Genomic DNA, 19220 nt, shown 5'->3' with positions numbered 1-19220 from the left:
AATTTATTACATCAAATGATTTAAGTTTACAGTCAAAATTTGTCATAATATTTCCATGTAGGGGAATATTTTTAATAAAGTTCTGAACTTGGATAGAAGTAAAAAAATATGTTTTGACATTTCTGAACTCCAGCGTGTTCTGTTTGCTCTTTGAAGAATCTCAGCGTTGAATGCTCACCTACGTACGCCAGTTTTGAACCCATAGTGGCTTTTCTTGCTTTGAATTACAGAGTTACCGAGGAAAAGATTTGTGACTCTATCTCTCGAGTCTGACATTCTCCCTTAAATACATAAATCTTATTAAAATTTATCTGTATGCAAATAATATAGACTTTACCAAACCGTATGAAACAATTTCATATAAGCAACAGAAAAAAGTCATTTTAGTTAAAGATAATAAGAAAAAGCTTTTGTGAAGAACAATTGCTTTGATTATTGTTAATTTTAACTTTTAAATGTATATTTGTTTTAACTAGAACGTTCGGGAGATGAAGTTGAATTCCATATAAATAAAGTGTTACTTTACATGCCTAACTAACTACTTTGTGACCGGATGGATTTTTATAGAGCTATTTGTAGTGTAGTTTGCAGCAGGAACTGCATCTAACAATCCGCTTTCCATTGGAAGACTTCGGTACCTGGTATTAACTGAGACTATTTCAAGCAGTTACATGAGCAAGATACAAAACACTTTGCTGCGTAGCTAAAGATAATGGCATCTGAAATTTGTGGTTAAGATAACCTGAACCTCATCTTTTCCAGCAGAGTATGACTATTTCGAAAATATTTTCAATGCCAAATGTGAATCAGTATCTGTTGCAACAATATTCTTGACTACAAACCCTGGGGCTTTAGGATCGCATTCTGTCCATGTCAAAATGGATCAGTGTTGATGATACAAAATAGCCAATGATTTACATGTACATGTGCTTTGTGTCAACACTTCTAGAAACACAAAATAATTTGTATTATGTTTGTGCTTTGTTTTTTAAATAGGCAACTGAAAAAATCCGGATTGAAATCATATCACTCAGTCTTACTGACTCAGGAATTATATCAGATGAGACGATACAGCAGCTGTTTGTAGAATGCAGATTATGCAATTTCATCGCAGAGGAGACCCCGCTGTCCCTTCCAAAACCAACGAGTGGGCAGAGGATTCACTACAACTATAGCAGTGGTAAGTACAATGTATTCCTGAGCAGCCTGGTGTCTTCTCTTAAATTCTGCGTTAGGGAAATGCCTCCCAATAAAGCCTCCTTGCTCCTCATATTGTAGTTGCATTTGTCTGTGTACTGATTCTATTTGTATATTTCCCAAATATTTTGGGAAATACTTAAGGGGGTTTTTTTAGCAGTGGGGTAAGGATGTGACTATCAAGTATAACATGAATTATTGCAGTAGGCTTGTGTATGAAATGCTAACATTACAATATTTTTAAATAGGCTGCTAGCACATAAACTTTAAAATTTGGCTATGCATAACTGAAACTCATATAATCTTTTTAAAAGAACATGAAGAACTGATTTCTTCATTGGTACATGATGGTACAACAAAAGAAAAACATTCCATGTAACCATGTACAACTAAAAAACAGCTGAGAAGAGAAAATATGTAATTGGACTTGATTATCACTTGGGAATACTCAGTGTTCCTTTAATAAGAACTTTTTGAAACAGGAAATTATTCAGCCATATTTAATACTAATACATTGCTATTTACTTCATAATACTTAATCCTGCATGTTCCATATTCTATTCTCTAATAAATGAATGTTTGAAAATACTTTGTCAAGACCCAATGTAAGTTACACTAATAGCATACACAGAACTATTGTAATAATTGATAATTCTCTTGTTAATTATTTTCCCAGCTATTTCATAGTATTTCAATTATTCATTAATTTTTTTTTTCCTGTTGAAGTCTATTTCATTTAAGGTTTGGTCTGAGTGCTTCATGTTGTCTTGGGCTTTAAGTATTGAACATTTAGCTGAGAGAGTATCCTGGAGCATGCAAATCAGTCTGCTATTTGTGAGACACCTCTAGTACAACCATTCAAATTAAGCATTCTTTTAAAAATAGTTTTGTAGAAGTGGCTTTGCAGATGTCACAGTCAGATCTTTAAAGCTGCTACCATCTAGAAACCATCTGATTTTAGCAGGAGACTTGCCCAAGAATTTACTCCTTTATATCCCTCTAGTACTCATGAACCCCGTAGCTGAAGCCTGAAATCTCTTGTAGATGTCACATCAACCATCACTGTAGTGGGACTGCCCATTTGAGAGAGAATATAGAAGACAGGACACAACGTGTTGACTTCTATGAGCGTGGTCTTTGTAAGGCTTTAGCAAAAACCCCCAAACCACAGAACCTAATAGCACTGCTACCTCTGTTGCATTCACTCAGGCTTACTTCCATTCACACAAATAGGATTTCTGGCATTATATACTAAATGAGACATCAGATAAGTAATAAATCTTTTTATGAGCTGAACAATATTCATCTTGCTAGCTGCTGTAAACACTTTTCCAAATGTTCTAGATAGGCAGACGTAATTGAAACCTCATAGAAATAACACCATAAGCCAATAAAAGCTATTTAACACTTTTAATTTCTCTTGCTTCTTGAAATTGTCACTGAATTTAAGAAGCGTTCAGAAGGCATAAAAATTCTTACGCAATATTCTGATTCCTGTGTATATAGGGTATGGCCTAAGCATAATATTAGTTTTTTAAGTATTGGCTCGTTAAAGTTAAAGTAAGAAAACACAGCAAAATTATGATGGATACAGAATAACATTTTAGACTCTTAAGACAATTGTGAAACTTTAATATATTTCAAGCTGTGATACTTGAAAATAGTATCGTGCTTTGTAGAGACTGTAATTCATCAGACTTTCCAGTCTGGTAGTCCTGTATGATATTACTTCTGCTAGTCAAAACCTGGCCTCAAAACTTTGATTTTTGTATTTGCTGCTTAAGTTTCAAATATAGAACTGTTTAAACTTTATCATACCCTAATGAAACAATATCAAAAGGTGGGTTTGGTCTTAATTGCTTCAGGATTGTATTCTGCAGCATAATACTAATATGGTTATTATTTGCAGAGTTTTGCTTAGATAATTGGTCATCTAATTTCTACTCAAGATTAGCTTTGCATAAAGAAAAAAAATCTAATGAGTCTGCTGTTTGATTAATGTCAGTTGGAAAGCCAGTAAGATAATAGTAATGAAATCTGCATGTGTGTTTACTATAGCTTTACTGCATCTCTTATTCATGTCTAATTAGATTGGAGTGTCTTGAATATTTGAGGTTAATTGAATATTTTCTTTAATAAAAATGAGATTTGCATGGATAGAAAGAAATTTACTTTGAGCTTAGAAGGAAACTAATAGTCTTCCAGATTTTTGCATGGAGAAAATCAGGGAAAGTCCATAAGAAATCTAAAAAATCATAATTCTGATAAATAAAACGTTTTATATTATTTATAACTGGAACAGCTTGACTGTTTTAAAAGCATCTTAACTGATACAGGAGGCTTCATAATAATTCTTTGCTTAAAAAAATGTTGGAAGTTTTTCCATACCTTTTCCCATCATCTGCTGTCGTTGCTGGGGATATCAGAAGATTAATGGAATCTTGTTGGAAAACGATACAGTAGAACTCCATGGGTGTGGACATACAAGATCCTAAGAATTTCCCTTTTCACAAGTGGTTAGAGCATGTAAGTCGACGTTAATTGTTTATGTTGACTGTGACTTTTTGACTAGGAATGGTTAGAAGATCATCTTCTTTCTTCCAAGGTCTTGGAACTGAAACTTGACTGGGAGGTTTATAGACGCCAGGGCTGTAGTGCATAACTGGTGATTTGATTTCCCATGACATCAATTGCTCTGTCTCCTGATAGCTGTACTGACTGAGGAGAGGAGCTGTTGTGCTCATTGGTGGTGGAAAGCAGTATTAGAATACCCAAGAATACTTCCAAACACCACAATCCCATCAATTCAAAGAAAAGTGGATTTGCCAGTTTGTGCTCACACCGCGACTCTGTCCTGTAATTTGGTAAAAAGGAAGGATTCTCTTTTTTTGATGGGGTTTGTTTTGGTGTGGTTTGGTTTTGGTGTTAGGGTGTGGTACAGATCATAACAGGCAACTAATTCATATTTTAACTAATGCAGTTTAAAGCTGTGTGCCAGAAATTGTTTCTTTCCAGTCATGTCACAATATGTGCTTTCAAGTCACTGTGATGGCAGTTTCACTGTGAGGAAAACATGGGGAACATGCTGCTCCGAGCAAACAAAACCCAGTCTCCCTCACATATAAATACATGTGTTGATATTTGACTTTTAATTACAGTAAAATAGACATTTTTCTTGTCAAGGCCACAATTAGAGACATTACAAAGGTAAGGTTAGTTCATAAATGTTGTTAGCAAGAAGCATTCATGTTCTATTAGATATGAAAACTGAACTATGAAAATTCTCAGATGGCAACAAAGTTACTGGAAAGTGAGAATGATAGATGGTCTGAAGTGTGTCCGTAGTGCTGCATGCAATGGTTCCAGAGAACAGGCAGCAGGAGAAGACTTATGAAATTTTGCAAAGATTTTATATGATATCTAATTGGAAAGCTCTTTCTCTTGAGTGAACAGGTGGTTACTTGAACAACTTGAAGTACCAAACCAAAAACAGACTGAAAGAAGAGAAGGTGGGGGAAAGATGATGGGGTTTATTTTTAGTAAAAATAAACTGAAGATCCATATCCTAACAGGTGGATCCCTCAGGATAACTGAAGTGAAAACATTAAGGCCCTGCATCTGAAAACACTGTTACACTTCTTTACATTTATTCCTTTTCTCCATTAAGGCTCAATGCTGTATGAGGCATTTTTTTGATTCATCATTGTGGTGAAGCTGCTTCATTGCATAATCTTTGCATTTTCACAGAATCCCAGAATGCCAGGGGTTGAAGGGACCTGGAAAGCTCATCCAGTGCAATCCCCCCATGGAGCAGGAACACCCAGATGAGGTTACACAGGAAGGTGTTCAGGCGGGTTGGAATGTCTGCACAGAAGGAGACTCCACAACCCCCTGGGCAGCCTGGGCCAGGCTCTGCCACCCTCACTGAGAAGAAGTTTCTTCTCAAACTTAAGTGGAACCTTTTGTGTTCCAGTTTGCACCCATTGCCCCTTGTCCTATCGCTGGTTGTCACCAAGAAGAGCCTGGCTCCATCCTCCTGACACTCCCCCTTTATATATTTGTAAATATTAATGAGGTCACCCCTCAGTCTCCTCTTGTCCAGCTCCAGAGCCCCAGCTCCCTCAGCCTTTCCCCATAAGGGAGATGCTCCACTCCATTTTGTTAGAAAGTGAACTGTGAATAAAAATATGCTTTGACAGAACCAACTATGTTAATGCTTGGAACTGCAGTGATTTTTAACAAGGTTCCAGGGTCATTGTAATCTCCACATTTTAGTGCTTCTTTAGGACAAACTTTAGAATTAGAATTTTAGATGCAAATTGTCAAAGGTTAATTTTTGGATGATTTTTGCAATTAATTGGATAGAAATATGAGATCTTCCATGCCTTAGAGCAATGTTAGAATTGTAAGTCCAAGCAGTACTAAGGGGTTATATGAAAGTATGTTGTTCATCAGGAACTAAAAATACTTTTTCGCTCTGGTTAATCATTTTCCCCTGACTCGAATGGAGTTCTTATGCCGAATGTTCTACTTTCTAGTCTAAATTTTTCCATTGGGTGAAATGAATTTGAACTCTCTAGGTTTATCAAGAATTTCCATTTAAAATTGTTTTAGATACAGAATTAGGAAAGTTAGGAAATTCCATTTGGGATGCTCATGGGGAAGGGAGGAATCTGTTGATGTGGCAGCTCCTTTGAAGTTGTCTGACTGTCCATCTGTGTCCCTGCTGCCTCCCCGGCGCTTCCTGCAGTGGCCCCGGGAACACTTGGCCATGAGAGCAGCACATGTGCAAAGTCGTCCACATGCCCAAAAGAAGAGCAGCCGACAGGAACAGCTTCTTGTAACCTGGCTGAGAAAGGAGGGGTGTCGTGGATGGAAACTAAGGATTCCAAGACAGAGCACCAACACTTTGCTTTCTGTTAGAAGAGATAAAAGGTGGTAAATTGCAGATTCCTTTGGCTGAATGGTTCAGATACCAAACGTACTGGCCGATTTCTCAAAGTCAGGAATTCGTAATAGTGATTCTGCTAGCCGGGTAAGAGCTGAGCAGCAGCTTTGGAGAAAACCAGAGAACCAGTAGCTCTGGAAAAGTGGGCTTTCTATAAGGGCTTTTATAGAGAGGTGCACTTCAATAAATGCCTCTGCAAGGAATTAATTTGAGCCTTCTTATCACTCTCATGTGCTCCTGTATTCCAATACTCTCCGCTCCTTGGTAGAATTAATAATTTCTGTTTATACAAATAAGTTTATTTGGGGTAGTAGAAAAGATTACAAAATATGTGAAAGATTCCAGTCAGTTCGTAGGAAAATTTAATGTGTGGAGAGTGGAAAAGAGTGGGTTTGAGTACAGAGGTGGAGTAACCAGAAGGGAGTGAGGCATGGGAATATTAAAGATGGTGGAGTTTAAAGACAGACAAATTTCTAGCTCCTCCTCCTTCCCTCAAAAACAAATGAAAAATGTTCCCTAGAGCTATGTTTGTTTCTCAGAGGGTAATATTCGTTCTAATACTGTCCTAGCAAATTTTTTTCAGGTGCATTTCTCACTTCTTTTTTTTTTTTTTTTTTTTTTAAAAAAAAGGTGATTCCTCTAATACTATTTTTCAGCATTTGCATCCTGAATTTTTATAATATTTCACAGTGGTTTACTGATACTTGTAAGCTCATGCCATGTGCAAGAAAGAAGCTGCTTTCTTTATATAAGATGCCCAAAAACTTCTGAAAGAACTTCTTAAACTCAGTTTCTCCTTCCTTTATTGTTTATTTCCAAACTGAAGTTCTTTTTCATTGTGGGTCATATTAATAGTACAAAAAACTAAAAGCTGGTCCTTATGTTTGTATTTGAAATTAAAGGGCTTTTAGAGCACTCTCATGTGCTCCCCAGGCCGTGGATTTTCCCCAGTCTATTGGTCTAGATGTTTCTCTGACAGTAATATTATGGCAGGAGAGGAGGATTAAATTACTGAGGCTGTCAAAAAGGACGAGCACTCTGTCATACATTAGCATTATCACTGGCTTCCTCAGTGGAAGAAAATGCAGTAAATCGCTTTAAATACAAAGCAATAAAGACCACTGGCTTTTAAAATCCTGCGTGCTCTTGCCGCCAACAGCAGGTGACAGCTCTGTGGCCGCGTAGGTGCTGCTCGGATGTTTTGTAACGGTGTGCACGTCAACGTGCCGGTGACACCAGCGGATCAGGTGACCTTTCCAATTGGATTCTAGCATGGTTGCTTTTCCCTAGGGAAGACGAGGGGAAGAAATGGTTCGTTTTCTTGCTTCCTCATACACTTTCTTCTCAAACAATGGATAACTAATGATGCTAATTCCTATTTGCTTTGCAGTGATACATGTGGATAAGGCAAATAATCGTGCAAGAAGAGAGTATCTCAAGTCTATGCTTCTAAAGCCGGATCTACATAGTGGCAGGTACATGTTAGTGCTGAAAAACTCTATAAAAGGTCTTTTTAAGTAATATTTATGGTTTGTCTGGTTGTTTGAGTTTATTGAGAAGGTATCCCTGAGAAGTTAATACATGACTAATTCATTAGAGAAAATCTTGCTTTAGCTAGGAATGATACCTACATTGTGATGTGGCGATTGATTCGCATTTGTTCCCTGGGTAGGTTTGTGCAGCATGGAATATTGCAGCCTCTCTTAATGTTGTTTTAGTGCTGTGTATTGGGTTAATTTTTTTTTTTAACAAACTCATTTTGCAAAAGAAAGATTCTGCTATCAGCACTCTATCAATAATGAATTTGAAAAGCACATATGTACCTGATGGTAGAGCAATACTTCTGTTGCTTTCTGAATTCAGAGTACTAAAAGGAGTGTAAAAGCTTCAGAAAGTGTTCCTTAGTCCTAGAATTCCAAAAACTTTTATATATATATAGACATAGCAGGCAAATATTATATGTATACATGTGAGAAAGAGTAGAAATTATGGTTCTCCAAGCTCGTGATAATAAATTTGTTCTTATTCAATTTTTTTTCATTGAGATAGCATGTGCATTGCTTTGATAGAATGAACGACATCCTTTGATTCTGTTTCCTCTTGAAGGACAACCTTCATTAAAATGGAACAACTGTTAATGTAAAGATTAATTTAATTTGCAGAAGCGTAGAATAGCTGCTAATTGTATTTGAAGTGTAGGAGTTGCTTTTAAATCCTTTAAATACATAATTGTTCACAAATCACAGATTCACCCTGCAATAAGAGAGTCATCTCCATTCTGTTTCCCTTCTAAAGCTGAGATTCGTGTCTTGGCCAGAAAACAGGTTTTACTGGAATGGAGCAAGGAACACCATGAAATGATTACTTGTTGGGATGGGAATATCATACTGAAACATTCTTAGGTTTGGAGATTTAATTAAAAAAAAAATCTTAATAAGCAAGCAAAAAGACTTATTTTACCATATAGTTGGGAAAGCAGGTCACATGTTCTACTAAAAATGAGGAAAAAAGGAAAATAGCTAGTGTGTGGACTGCTATTTCACCCATAAATACTTAGATATCTGTAGTAGATATTTAACAAACCTAAGGTTTGAGCTTTTTCCCCGCCACAGAAGCATTATTCATCTTTTACATATGCCACCGTGGTACTGTCCTCTGTGTTACTAGGCAGGTTTTCTGCAAGTATCAGTATGTCTGTTTGGTCTGTGGGGAGATTTCACTTATGCATTGACTAAATAGCAAGGCAGGGAGTTCATCGCTAGTCCAGTTCCCCACTTAGCACGAGGACCACCAAGAAACAAAACTTATGGAAAGATTCTACCTCTACACCAAATGTTTTCAGCTCTTTGCATTTTAAACCTGGCCTAGTTATATCTTCAACACATGTTTTCTATCACCAGCCTTACAAACTAATATCAGAGCTTTTTCAGCTGAAACAGGAACTGAACTAAACTAATGCTTTAAAGCTCAGGAAACCAAATTATCAAGGATATAAATATAATTGAAAATTGCCTGCACATGGTTTAGCCTGATACTTTATTGGTGTTTGTGCTATGCCAGGTTATAGGATGGATAGTGTATTATGTATATTAAATGATGTATTAAGTTCTTAGGTGAACTTTCTCCCTGTCACAATGAATGCTATTAGAAATGATACTTGTAATGGTTTGGTTCATATTGGAACGTAAATAAATAGATGCATCATGTGCTGTTTTTTTTCTTCCTAAAGGAGAGCCACTTCAATGAATGTACCTTAAAAAAGATAAACATTCTCAGGTGTTAAAAGAGATATTAATATAATACAAAAAATTACTGCTAAGCCAAAGTTGCAACTATAGCCTAATCCTGTAATTGACACAGGAGCAAACTTTGCCCTGAAAATAATGCATTTCACAGCTTTATACTCTACTTACAAAGAAATAAATGTAGATTGACATGGCATTTATATGGGAAAGTGTATTTATTTCATAGAATCGTGTAGGTTGGAAAAGACCTTTAAGGTCGTGAAGTCCAACCATTAAGGTCACACAGCCAAGTCCACCACTACCCGTGTCCCTGAGAACCTCATCTCCACATCTGTTCAACCCCTCCAGGGATGGTGATGCCACCACTGCCCTGGGCAGCCTGTTCTCGTGGTTGACAACCTTTTCTGGGAACACATTTTTCCTAATATCCAATCTAAAATATATTGGGAGTGGGGTTTACTGTTCATTAAAAGATAAGATTTCAAAACAAAGTTGATCTTTCTCTTCTTTCAATTTCATTTCTTTATATGGAATCACTGTGTTTATTAGAAATGTTGATTTTGCTTACACACAAGCATGAGGTAGTAGGAGACTAGAAGACTGTTTGAAATCCTGTTTAGCTTAGTAGTTGTTGCACACCCCAAGGATAGTTCTTCTCTTTTGAGAAGCATCTTTGTCTTTATGTTTTCAGACAATGTCTCTGTCGTTAATATGGAAATTTTGTCAGAACACTTGCTGCTGCTTAGAGCTGTATTGTGTTACATGGGTGGCCTTTTTGTTTTGTTTCTCTTTCTGTATAATAGGGATTCAAATTACATTCCTTATTTATGGTAGGAAGCTGTGCTTACTAACATTTGTAGAACTTTGGAGAAAAAAAATACAAAATAATTATTTTGTTATCTGAACCTCAGAGTTCTTGAACCTATGTGTTCAAGACTTTTAATCAGTTAATAACAGGTGGCATTTCTGTCAGCCCATTTAACTTACTGTAACTTTGTCACAGTTGGCTTTTATTTTTCAAACTTTTTGTGTTCCCCTGTTGCCTTTCAGTATTTTAAGAGTGTAGAAATTTGGGTTATATAGAGAAATGTACCTGATTTCTCATGCCAGGTTGTACCTGCAGCGCTTGCAGACCTGTGGTAGAGTATACACTCTTCTGACAAGTGTCAAAAGCGACATATGTGACGAATGGAGGAATCCATTCTTTTAACAGTCACCCCGCTGGGATAACAAGAATGAACAGGTTTATGCAGGAGGTTCCTGACAGGCGCATCATTTCATAGTAGGAAATGATTGTTACTCTGAGAAATTGACTGTATGAAGTCGTCATTCTCCAAAGTAACAATATCTATGCCTCCATGTCGTGGGAATATAGAGCACGTGTATGGTGTTAGCTTCATATTAATATGCTCAATTACCACACGAAGTTTTCTCCTTGTTGCTTAAAAGTTACTGATCTCTGGAATAAAGAGTTAGCATCTGCCTACATGACAGCTTTGTCCACGCACTCTAAATTCACTGCTGGTGATAACACCTTTAAATCTTATCATAACAACAATAAATATTTGTCCGGGTTCTTCTTCTTCGTTTTAAAGCACATTGTCAGCTTAAGGCAATTGTTATTTGTGTCTTTGCTTTTGGCCTTTGATTACCAGGCAAGTTTCATTTAGTTCTCTAGTCTTTCTTGCAGTGGCTAGCAACTATCTTCCCACATAGTACTTTTAACAGGATGTCAAGATTTCTTCTTATTCTGTCAGCAGCCATGGGATTCCTGCAGGGGGTGAGCACTGATACCTGGTGTTGCAGAAATGTGGAAGTGAGCTAGAGAGAAAGTCTAGGTTCCTACAGAGAGATATGGGAGAGGAATGCTATAGATAACTTTATGTAAGAGATCCTAGCAGGAAGCTGATATTCCAACAGCAGTGTTAAGGTAAGATGGGACACCAGCTGCACATTGTGCACTCTGTGCCGAAGCAGCGTGAGGAGTCTGTTCATGTGCACTATGTTCCAAGGTGAGGTAAACTGTGTCTTTTTAGCCAGTTCAACCCGAAAACAAAACTCTTGCCATTTTTGGCAAATGAAGAAAACAAGTTAAAGCATATGTAAAGTACAAGTAAAGCACTTGTAATATTTTAATAAATAGAGAAGTCCCAGTGATTGTGGTACCATTCTTGCAGTCTCCTGGTTGGAGTATTCTCATGGGATCCAGAGTTCAAAGCTCCTCCTTCCTGATTAGCAGCAAAGATTTAATCCAATGTTATGATCCTTTAGGCATATTGGAACTGTGAGGTGTTAGAGGTGCTGTTCTGTTGTGCTGAGCAGCCTGCTGTATTCATGTGAAATACTTGCATGTGATTTGAACCACAAGGAGAACCAGTAAGAGCAACTCTCCGTTTTGGCTGTAAGGAACTGGTCAAGTGTTACTAGGCCTGCTTTTAGTTCGTGCTTTAGTGAAAATTTTAGTAGTAGTTGGTACCCTGAAGTGATAAAAATTAATGCAGCACTAATCTTCTCCTCTTCTGTCAGTGTCTTAACTGCTAAGCTTGTTTCTCCAGTTGATTTTGTTAAACATTGACACTGAGTCACAACAAAACAGATCTGCTCCCAACGCCCAGCAGTTTTATAAGTTATTTATCTCACACATCCAAGTATTTCTTTCTTTTTGATTGAGTTTGGCAGTTGTGCTGCTGCTTAACTCTGTGCCACAATCTTAAGTTAGATCCATTACACTCCATCAAGCCACCTGCTCTTGGAAATAGCTGTGATAGTTTTCCTTTTCTGCTTCCGGAGAGTATTTTTGAACGGCATATTTTCAATAGGTGTCTGGTTTTAGTTACAAACAAATGTTTGTGTATATATTTTCTACCGTAAATATTTGTTAGTAAGGGTCAAGCACAAAAATAAACTTAGCAACAACTGCTGTATGTTTTTATACGTTTAACATCTTTTAGAGAGATTTTATGTGTTGTCTAAGATACCCATTCATGTAGACTTGGATTTTGCACAGCTTGATTCTTACTTATTTGGAATTATGCTTATTGTAACATTTTAGGCTGTAAAGCTCGTGAGTATTCACAGTTTAAACAACCTAGCAAAGTCATACCGAAGAGCAGTTAGCTCTGAATTCCTGTCATTTTGTCGTCTCGATGTTTTTGGCCGCAGCACAAGCCACTAACTTGAGTCAGCTCCAGCACAATACTGGAATTATGTGCTTAAAAGAAAAGCCATACTTGGATGCAATGACTAATTTAAGTTCACAGAAGAAATGCAAATATGTTGTATAGTTGTTGTGCTTAGATGTCTGGGATGGACAAACAGCCTGTGTTTAGACAGCCCAGTAAACACCCAAAGGCCTTTGTATCCAGGCTGTACTCACAGGTAGTTTTCTTATGGGTAAACTAGAAACAGATTAATGAAGACAGACGACAAGATGTATTGGTCTGAGAGAACAAGCACAGGGCAAATTTCTGTGTAAGGTCCAACTTTAAATAATGAGTACACAAGACAACATTAGAAAGATACTGTTTGGAGAGAGCTGCCTCAAAGTTCCTGTTCTTTTTGTGGAATGTGTTCTTGGCTAGAATATGCTCTTCAATTATCTAAATGAGCTGTAAAAATTCTCAGTAACTTCCAGCTAAATATTTTACAGTTGGTGTTTGGAAATACTTGCTGCTTTGAATATGGCTAGTATTTCTGATATCAGGAAAACGTTTGATATGGTTTGTCTTGCTCAATTATTTATCTCACATCTCCCATACCACTCAATGTGAAGCCAAGAAAATACATGGCTTAAAATTTACTAAGGCTAGAACTAAATTATCAAGTGGTGCAGAACAGAGAATCTCTACTGTAAAGTAGTTGTTGCTAATGGTCTGATATTCACTGTACATAGATTTTTAGGATGATTTTGAGAATTCAGAGCAGTAGTTGATCCTACTGACTGAATGTCTGTTGCAGTGGAGGGTGCATTAGGGACAGGTTCTCCTGGGGCACATCTTCAGTTTAGTTTAGCCCAGCCAGACAGGGATCCAGTTCACGTGTTCCAAGACTACTATGCAAATAAAGCACCAGAATTGGGGAGAACGGAGAAGTTTTGCTTCATAAGTATGTTCCACACCAAAGCTGAAATAATCATACATGGATCTTATGTGGCCTGTCTAAATTAAAGTGATTGAACTTTTAAAAGAAGTTTTATGGTATTAAAAGGTTTTAAACAACAAAATGTTACTGTATTTAATCTAAACCTTCCCTGCGTGGATGAGGTTCTTGGGAATATGGTTTAGAGGTGGACTTGGCAGTGCTAGGTTAATGGTTGGACTTGATGATATTAAAGGTCCTTTCCGACCAAAACGGTTCAGCTATTTTATTGCTTGTGATATTATTGCTTAAGAATTGTTTTTTCCTTCACATCAAACAATTAATATGGTATAGTCAAGAAAGTAAAAAAATAAAATAAAAATACCCCAGCTATGTTTTGAGATATTTTATACAAATGAGCTTTCCTGTAAAAGTTTCAAAGTACATAGATACAATCTTGATTTTTACCTGTGGAAGGTAAATCTAGAGAAATTAAGTGATTTTAACAGATCGTTCAGCAGTTGAACTAAACAAACTTAAAATTTTCAAATGTGAACAAGTCTTTAATCCTCAGACTATGTTGCCTGTCACTGGCATATGAACAAGAATTGAGCCCCAGGGTGGTGGGGAGGGGGGATAAATGAAAAGATCTGCAAGTCTCAAGAACTGTGGTTACAACCTCCCTGTCCTTCATGATTTAGAAGAAATGGGTCTCAGGCTATTCTTGTTATGGAAAATGTTGAATGTGATTGATAAAGAGTTTTGATTTATGCTTAACTGGTAAAATAGAGCATGGTTTTTGCTTTATTTTCTGTTTAAGTTAATTTTCCACCCTTTTAGAAGGTAAAATATCTATCTTTTTTTTTTTTTTTTTTTTTTGTTTAATGCTCAGCCTGCGATTTACAGTGGTCAGTGATCCCCCAGAAGATGAACAGGATCTGGAATGTGAAGATATTGGTTTTGCTTATGTCAGTTTGAGGGACATATTCCAGAAGCAGAGAGATGTCATTGAGCAAGATATTGATGGTAAGTTTCAGAGATAACTGTCTTGTAACCTAAAAATTATTTGTTGAATTTCTGCTTTGTTCTGCAAGCTTTACTCTGCAAGTAATTGTTTGACACTGTTTCAATAATAAATACTTTAATAATAATTAATGGCAAAAGCCTTTAAGATCCATGTACTATTGTTAACCCTTCAAATCTGTTTAAAAACAATCCAAACCAAACAGCATTCCCCACTTAAAGTAATTAGTTTATAAAACCTAAGAACTTTCAGGACATGTCAATTCTTTAGTTTGTACAACATGCTTCATTCTAGCAAGTCTATAAATATATATTTTGTTATTAAAATTTATGTCTGTAATTTGTATTGCTAATGTGCATGTCTTGTTTGAAGTTATGTTATATCCCCAAGAGCACCCCAAGCTTGTGTCCTCCATATGAAACCTGTATGTGAGACAATAGGAGAGACTGCTGGCTTTGTTAGGTACCAGTTGAGTGAGCATCCTTCTGTCACAGCCCGTGACCGGGTTCAGGGGGAAAGGTGGGGTGAGCAGGAGTGGTGGAATCTTCCATTTCCTGGCTCTTACAGCAGCGTTTTTATGACCCCAGTAAGACTCAAGAAGCTTCTTGGTCCTTTCATAGACGCTGAAGGAAAACATTCTCCTTGTGTAGACTTTCCTGTTCCCCATAGTTGTTAGCAGTGACGCATTTTTGTCCTTACTTGTTCCTCACCATCCTCCTTCCCAATTGTGGTAAAGAATCATGTCCCCTGACGTCTGCCCTTTAAGTTGACAGTTCACCGAGTGCTTTGCCCGAGGATGTACAAAGCGGTTGGATCTCTGAGAACAGTGTCCAATCTGCCCCAGAACAGCTCTAGCAAGGAAGGACATTATGGCATGTTTATCCCGTGTTTCTCCTTATCCAAACCCCTTCTGAGCTGTCCCAGCAGCCCAGAAATTGTTGCATTACAGTATCACTGCATGTCCCAGAGCACTTGTCCCCATTTATAGAGTAAATACATAACCTTGCCTTTTGTCTGCTATATAATTTGCCTTGAAAAGAAGTTCTGTCAAGATTACTTGTTTTTATTCAAATTCTTTCTAGAGTCATGTTAGGCAGGCTCGTTGCTTTTACTGCAGGACTGGGAAAGAGCATCATTTTTGGCTGTTAGCAGCATGGTTTGAATCACAGCAGCAGAGATTGTGGCCCTCTGGGCTTGCTTAGGTACTATAAAACAGAGCAATTTTAAATCACGTTAGCTAATTTCTCTAAAACCCACGTACACAAAGATGAAGGTAGTTAAATAGTTCAGTCCAGGGGAAATATCATCTTTGCACTTTGCTATTTTACAACATATAGAAGCCGAAAATTGAAATAATTTTGCATTGCACCAACTGGAAAAAACTATTTACTATTTAAATACTAGTAACTTTCGAGGCTGATTTGGACCAATCAGACATGCAGTGTAGAAAGTGCATTAATCGGTATATTATTTACTTTAAAGTATTAATAAGTATGTGTGTTTGTCTTTTAACAGAGTTTGGAACATCTATATTTATGTGTTGTGAAAAATAGTTAATTTATATAGGCAATTATCCTGCAGATAGTTTCTTTTGAAGTTAACTCCGACAGTGATACTTTTATTGATGTACATTCCAGGTCTTATAGTGCTCATTTTCCAGTAGGCTCAGTGCCTGAACTGGAAGATATCTTGTTGATTTATTTACCTGTCTCTTTTGTTCACATGTGAGATCTGTCCAAACACTAAGGAAAATTATTAGAACAAAACCCAAACCTTACTGAAATTGCTAACGCTGTTTTTCTGCTGTTTCCTTTCTAGTTTTCAACGCTCAGGACGCTAGTGCGGTAATTGGGAAGCTCCAAGTCACAGTGGAAGCTCTCCATGCGCTGCGCTCCATCAACCAGGAGCGGGAGGACGACTCAGAGGCATGAAAGGGAAGTTCGCCCCCAGAAGTTCCTTCTCTCACTGTAAATACACGCTTGATAGCGCTTCAAGATGAGATCTGTGTAATTCTTACGGTATATTTAATGTATAATTTATAGGAAAAGGATGCTTGATTTGTAGTTGTAAAGTTTTGTATACTTTTCAGTCTGTTTGTTTTGATATTTTCCCCCTAAGGCTAAGAATCTCTCCACAATGGACAACGACTTCTAAATAATTAATACCTACATGATTGAATGATGTGCTTTATTTGCATTTTCAAGATTTTTTCCTACATAAAACAGTAATAAAAATGCAAGTCAAATTTTTAATTTTTAATAAAAAACCGTACGCCTTAGAAAACTGATTAAAAATACTTTTATGTTATCCCTAATCACCCCACTAAATGGAATGCCTGTGATTAGCCTCATTAAGAATTTTATACTGTGAAGATTTTATTAAAAGCAATATATGAAAATTACTTGGATTAATGTGTTAATCTGCCTCTTTAAAATGCTAATATCCATTTTATGCACATTAAATCTCAGTATGTGTTTTCTTTGATGCATGCAGTTCCTATCAATTAAATATAAAAAATGAGGCTAGTCGCAGGACTTATTAAATTACTGCAACCTTTTTTTAAATAAATTTAACCCTTCTCCTAACATTCTAATCAGCTGTTTGTGATTATCATGATTTGAGATAGGGGGAGGGCAGGCACAGTACAGTAGAAGGTTTACTTTCAGCCAACATCTGTCAAAACACAAAAAGGAGCCATACGGTATCAGATTTTGCTTCACCTCGTGTGCGCTCTGGGGACAGGCAAGTGTGTTTTCATTTGCTTTTTATCACTTTCAGAACTTACATCAAACGTATACAGTGAATTGCTGTATCTGAACAACCAGCGTCTAGCTCGGAAAGTTAATTTTCCAGCTTTTAACCAATCTGAGTGAAGGATTTAATTGATATTTTTAATGGAGCTGTGAATCAATGCTGCAAAAGGATTGTCTCCTGAGAAGAAGGATATAATACATTTCATTTTTTAATTTGCTTTTTTATTTGTCGTTTTCTTCAAAGGATTTTATAGGCTGTGGATTTCCACTGTTTGCAAACAGGCTATGTTTCTTCATAAGCATATGTAAAGTATTCAGAGAGATAAGTAATTTATTAAAATCTACCTAATTTGCCGTGATATATTAAATCTCTGCTTCAGTGATCACAGACCATTTCATTTAGAGAATTAGGCATTCCCTCTTTGTGTGATTAAAGCTCTGGAAAATGAGTTCTTTGCTCCTATTTGTGAACATTCAAAGCCTGCTAATGGCAAGAAGATGGAATAGATTATGAGACAATTCATTACAGTTCAACAGAAAAAAAAAACACAGCTATAATGCAAAAATGCAAGTATGAATATCTGCATATAGTTTGAACCATCTGTGCTCTAATGGCTTCAATAATGGCTCTTCGTCTTCAGTAGGCTTTGAAATGACATCCATACAATATTAATTTGTTGATGTACATTATGAGGCCAATGGAATGAATATATTCTGACCACAGAAATCTCTGAATTCCAGCATGAACCGAGGGTTGACTCCATTTTAGGACGCACCGTCTCCAGTAGTTGTTCTCCTCCAGACTTTGCCGGTCCTCGCAGCGTTTCATTCCTCTGGAACTCTGTGCCGACCGCAGCCAGCTGCCTTCCTAAACCCCTCCATTCTTCGCTTAATGGCCAGATGGCTGTTGTCCTTTGGGCTGGTGCTTAGTTCATCGTTTTGGCCCCCATTTCTAGCTTTTTTTGGCTCTGTGCATCTATATTGTCAGTAAGACTGTTATTATACATTACAATAATTCGAAACAGCTAGATTCAACACTGAGATTAACTGAGTGGCTTTTCAGAAATTTAGTTGCGGTATTCGGCAGGAGGTTCTTATTATTCTACTAATACTTTGCAAACCAAACTAAATATCCTGCGCATAAACAAAGAAGCAAATTGCATTGAGTTATTTTTGTGTGACTGTTTACTGACTTGCAGGAGAGCTGTGTAACTGGTGCTTGTTTTCTTCTGAAATAAACCATGTGGTAAAATTAGAAAATCAGTGATGTTCATCTCACTTAAACGTTTACAGTAACACCCTTAGCACTTAATCTTCGCCATCTGAAGTTGAAAACTTAGAAACCAAGCATTCGTCTACTCATTAAACACAGACCTCTTCGGTAAGTTACTGCAAAGTATTCCAGTTGACATTTGGTTACATTGTGTTAACTGTTCTCAGTGACTCCAACATTAACATGTCTAATTCACCTCAGGTTCCTAAAGCCATTTGTTTGTAAGGCTGTTACTCAGGGCTGGATTAAAAACAAACAAACAAAAAACCAAACAGCATAACCAAGCCAAAACAAACAACCCACACCTTGATTTCTCTTTGTATTTATTACTAAGATATAATATTCAGGGAGGATTTTTCCAACAAATGGATTGTCTAAGTACTGACTGTGCAGGTAAAGTGGAAGATGTAATTTAGCACTATTTTGTCCTGATTTTAGCTCTGAATAGCTCAAAGAAAACCTAAAGCAAAAAGTATTCTCTTTTTTGTGTGCAATATGTTATTAAGCACATTCCTTTTTGCATTTAAAAAAAAAAAAAGCCTTATTAATGCTGGGTACTACCATGTTTTGAAATGTTACTTTTGATTAAATTAATTTTTGTGGAATAGATAATTTTTTTTCTATGGTGTAAATTGGGTGCAATAATAGTCCTGCACAAGGTGAATTGTGTGGGGTCAGATGGTCAATTTTGTTATTTTAAATC

The 19220-nt window shown here is 36.8% G+C and overlaps 1 protein-coding gene across 9 annotated transcripts in view; it reads left to right on the top strand.

The window, feature by feature from the left end:
• RPGRIP1L (RPGRIP1 like) overlaps positions 1-18815 on the top strand; it is a 73846-nt gene extending 55031 nt beyond the window's left edge. For all 9 annotated transcript variants that reach the window (XR_010465891.1, XM_065028657.1, XM_065028660.1 and 6 more), the window contains 4 exons: positions 997-1180; positions 7536-7620; positions 14360-14493; positions 16310-18815. Coding sequence is in view for 8 of the 9 variants with exons in the window: in XM_065028657.1 (XP_064884729.1) it covers positions 997-1180; positions 7536-7620; positions 14360-14493; positions 16310-16422 (516 nt within the window). In the remaining variant the exon portion in view is untranslated. The remainder of the gene's footprint in view (positions 1-996; positions 1181-7535; positions 7621-14359; positions 14494-16309) is intronic.
• Positions 18816-19220: the final 405 nt, after the last annotated feature.

This window comes from Columba livia, chromosome 13, assembly GCF_036013475.1.
Source record: "Columba livia isolate bColLiv1 breed racing homer chromosome 13, bColLiv1.pat.W.v2, whole genome shotgun sequence".
Taxonomy (NCBI): domain Eukaryota; kingdom Metazoa; phylum Chordata; class Aves; order Columbiformes; family Columbidae; genus Columba; species Columba livia.
This window is presented reverse-complemented; position numbering and strand designations above follow the sequence as displayed.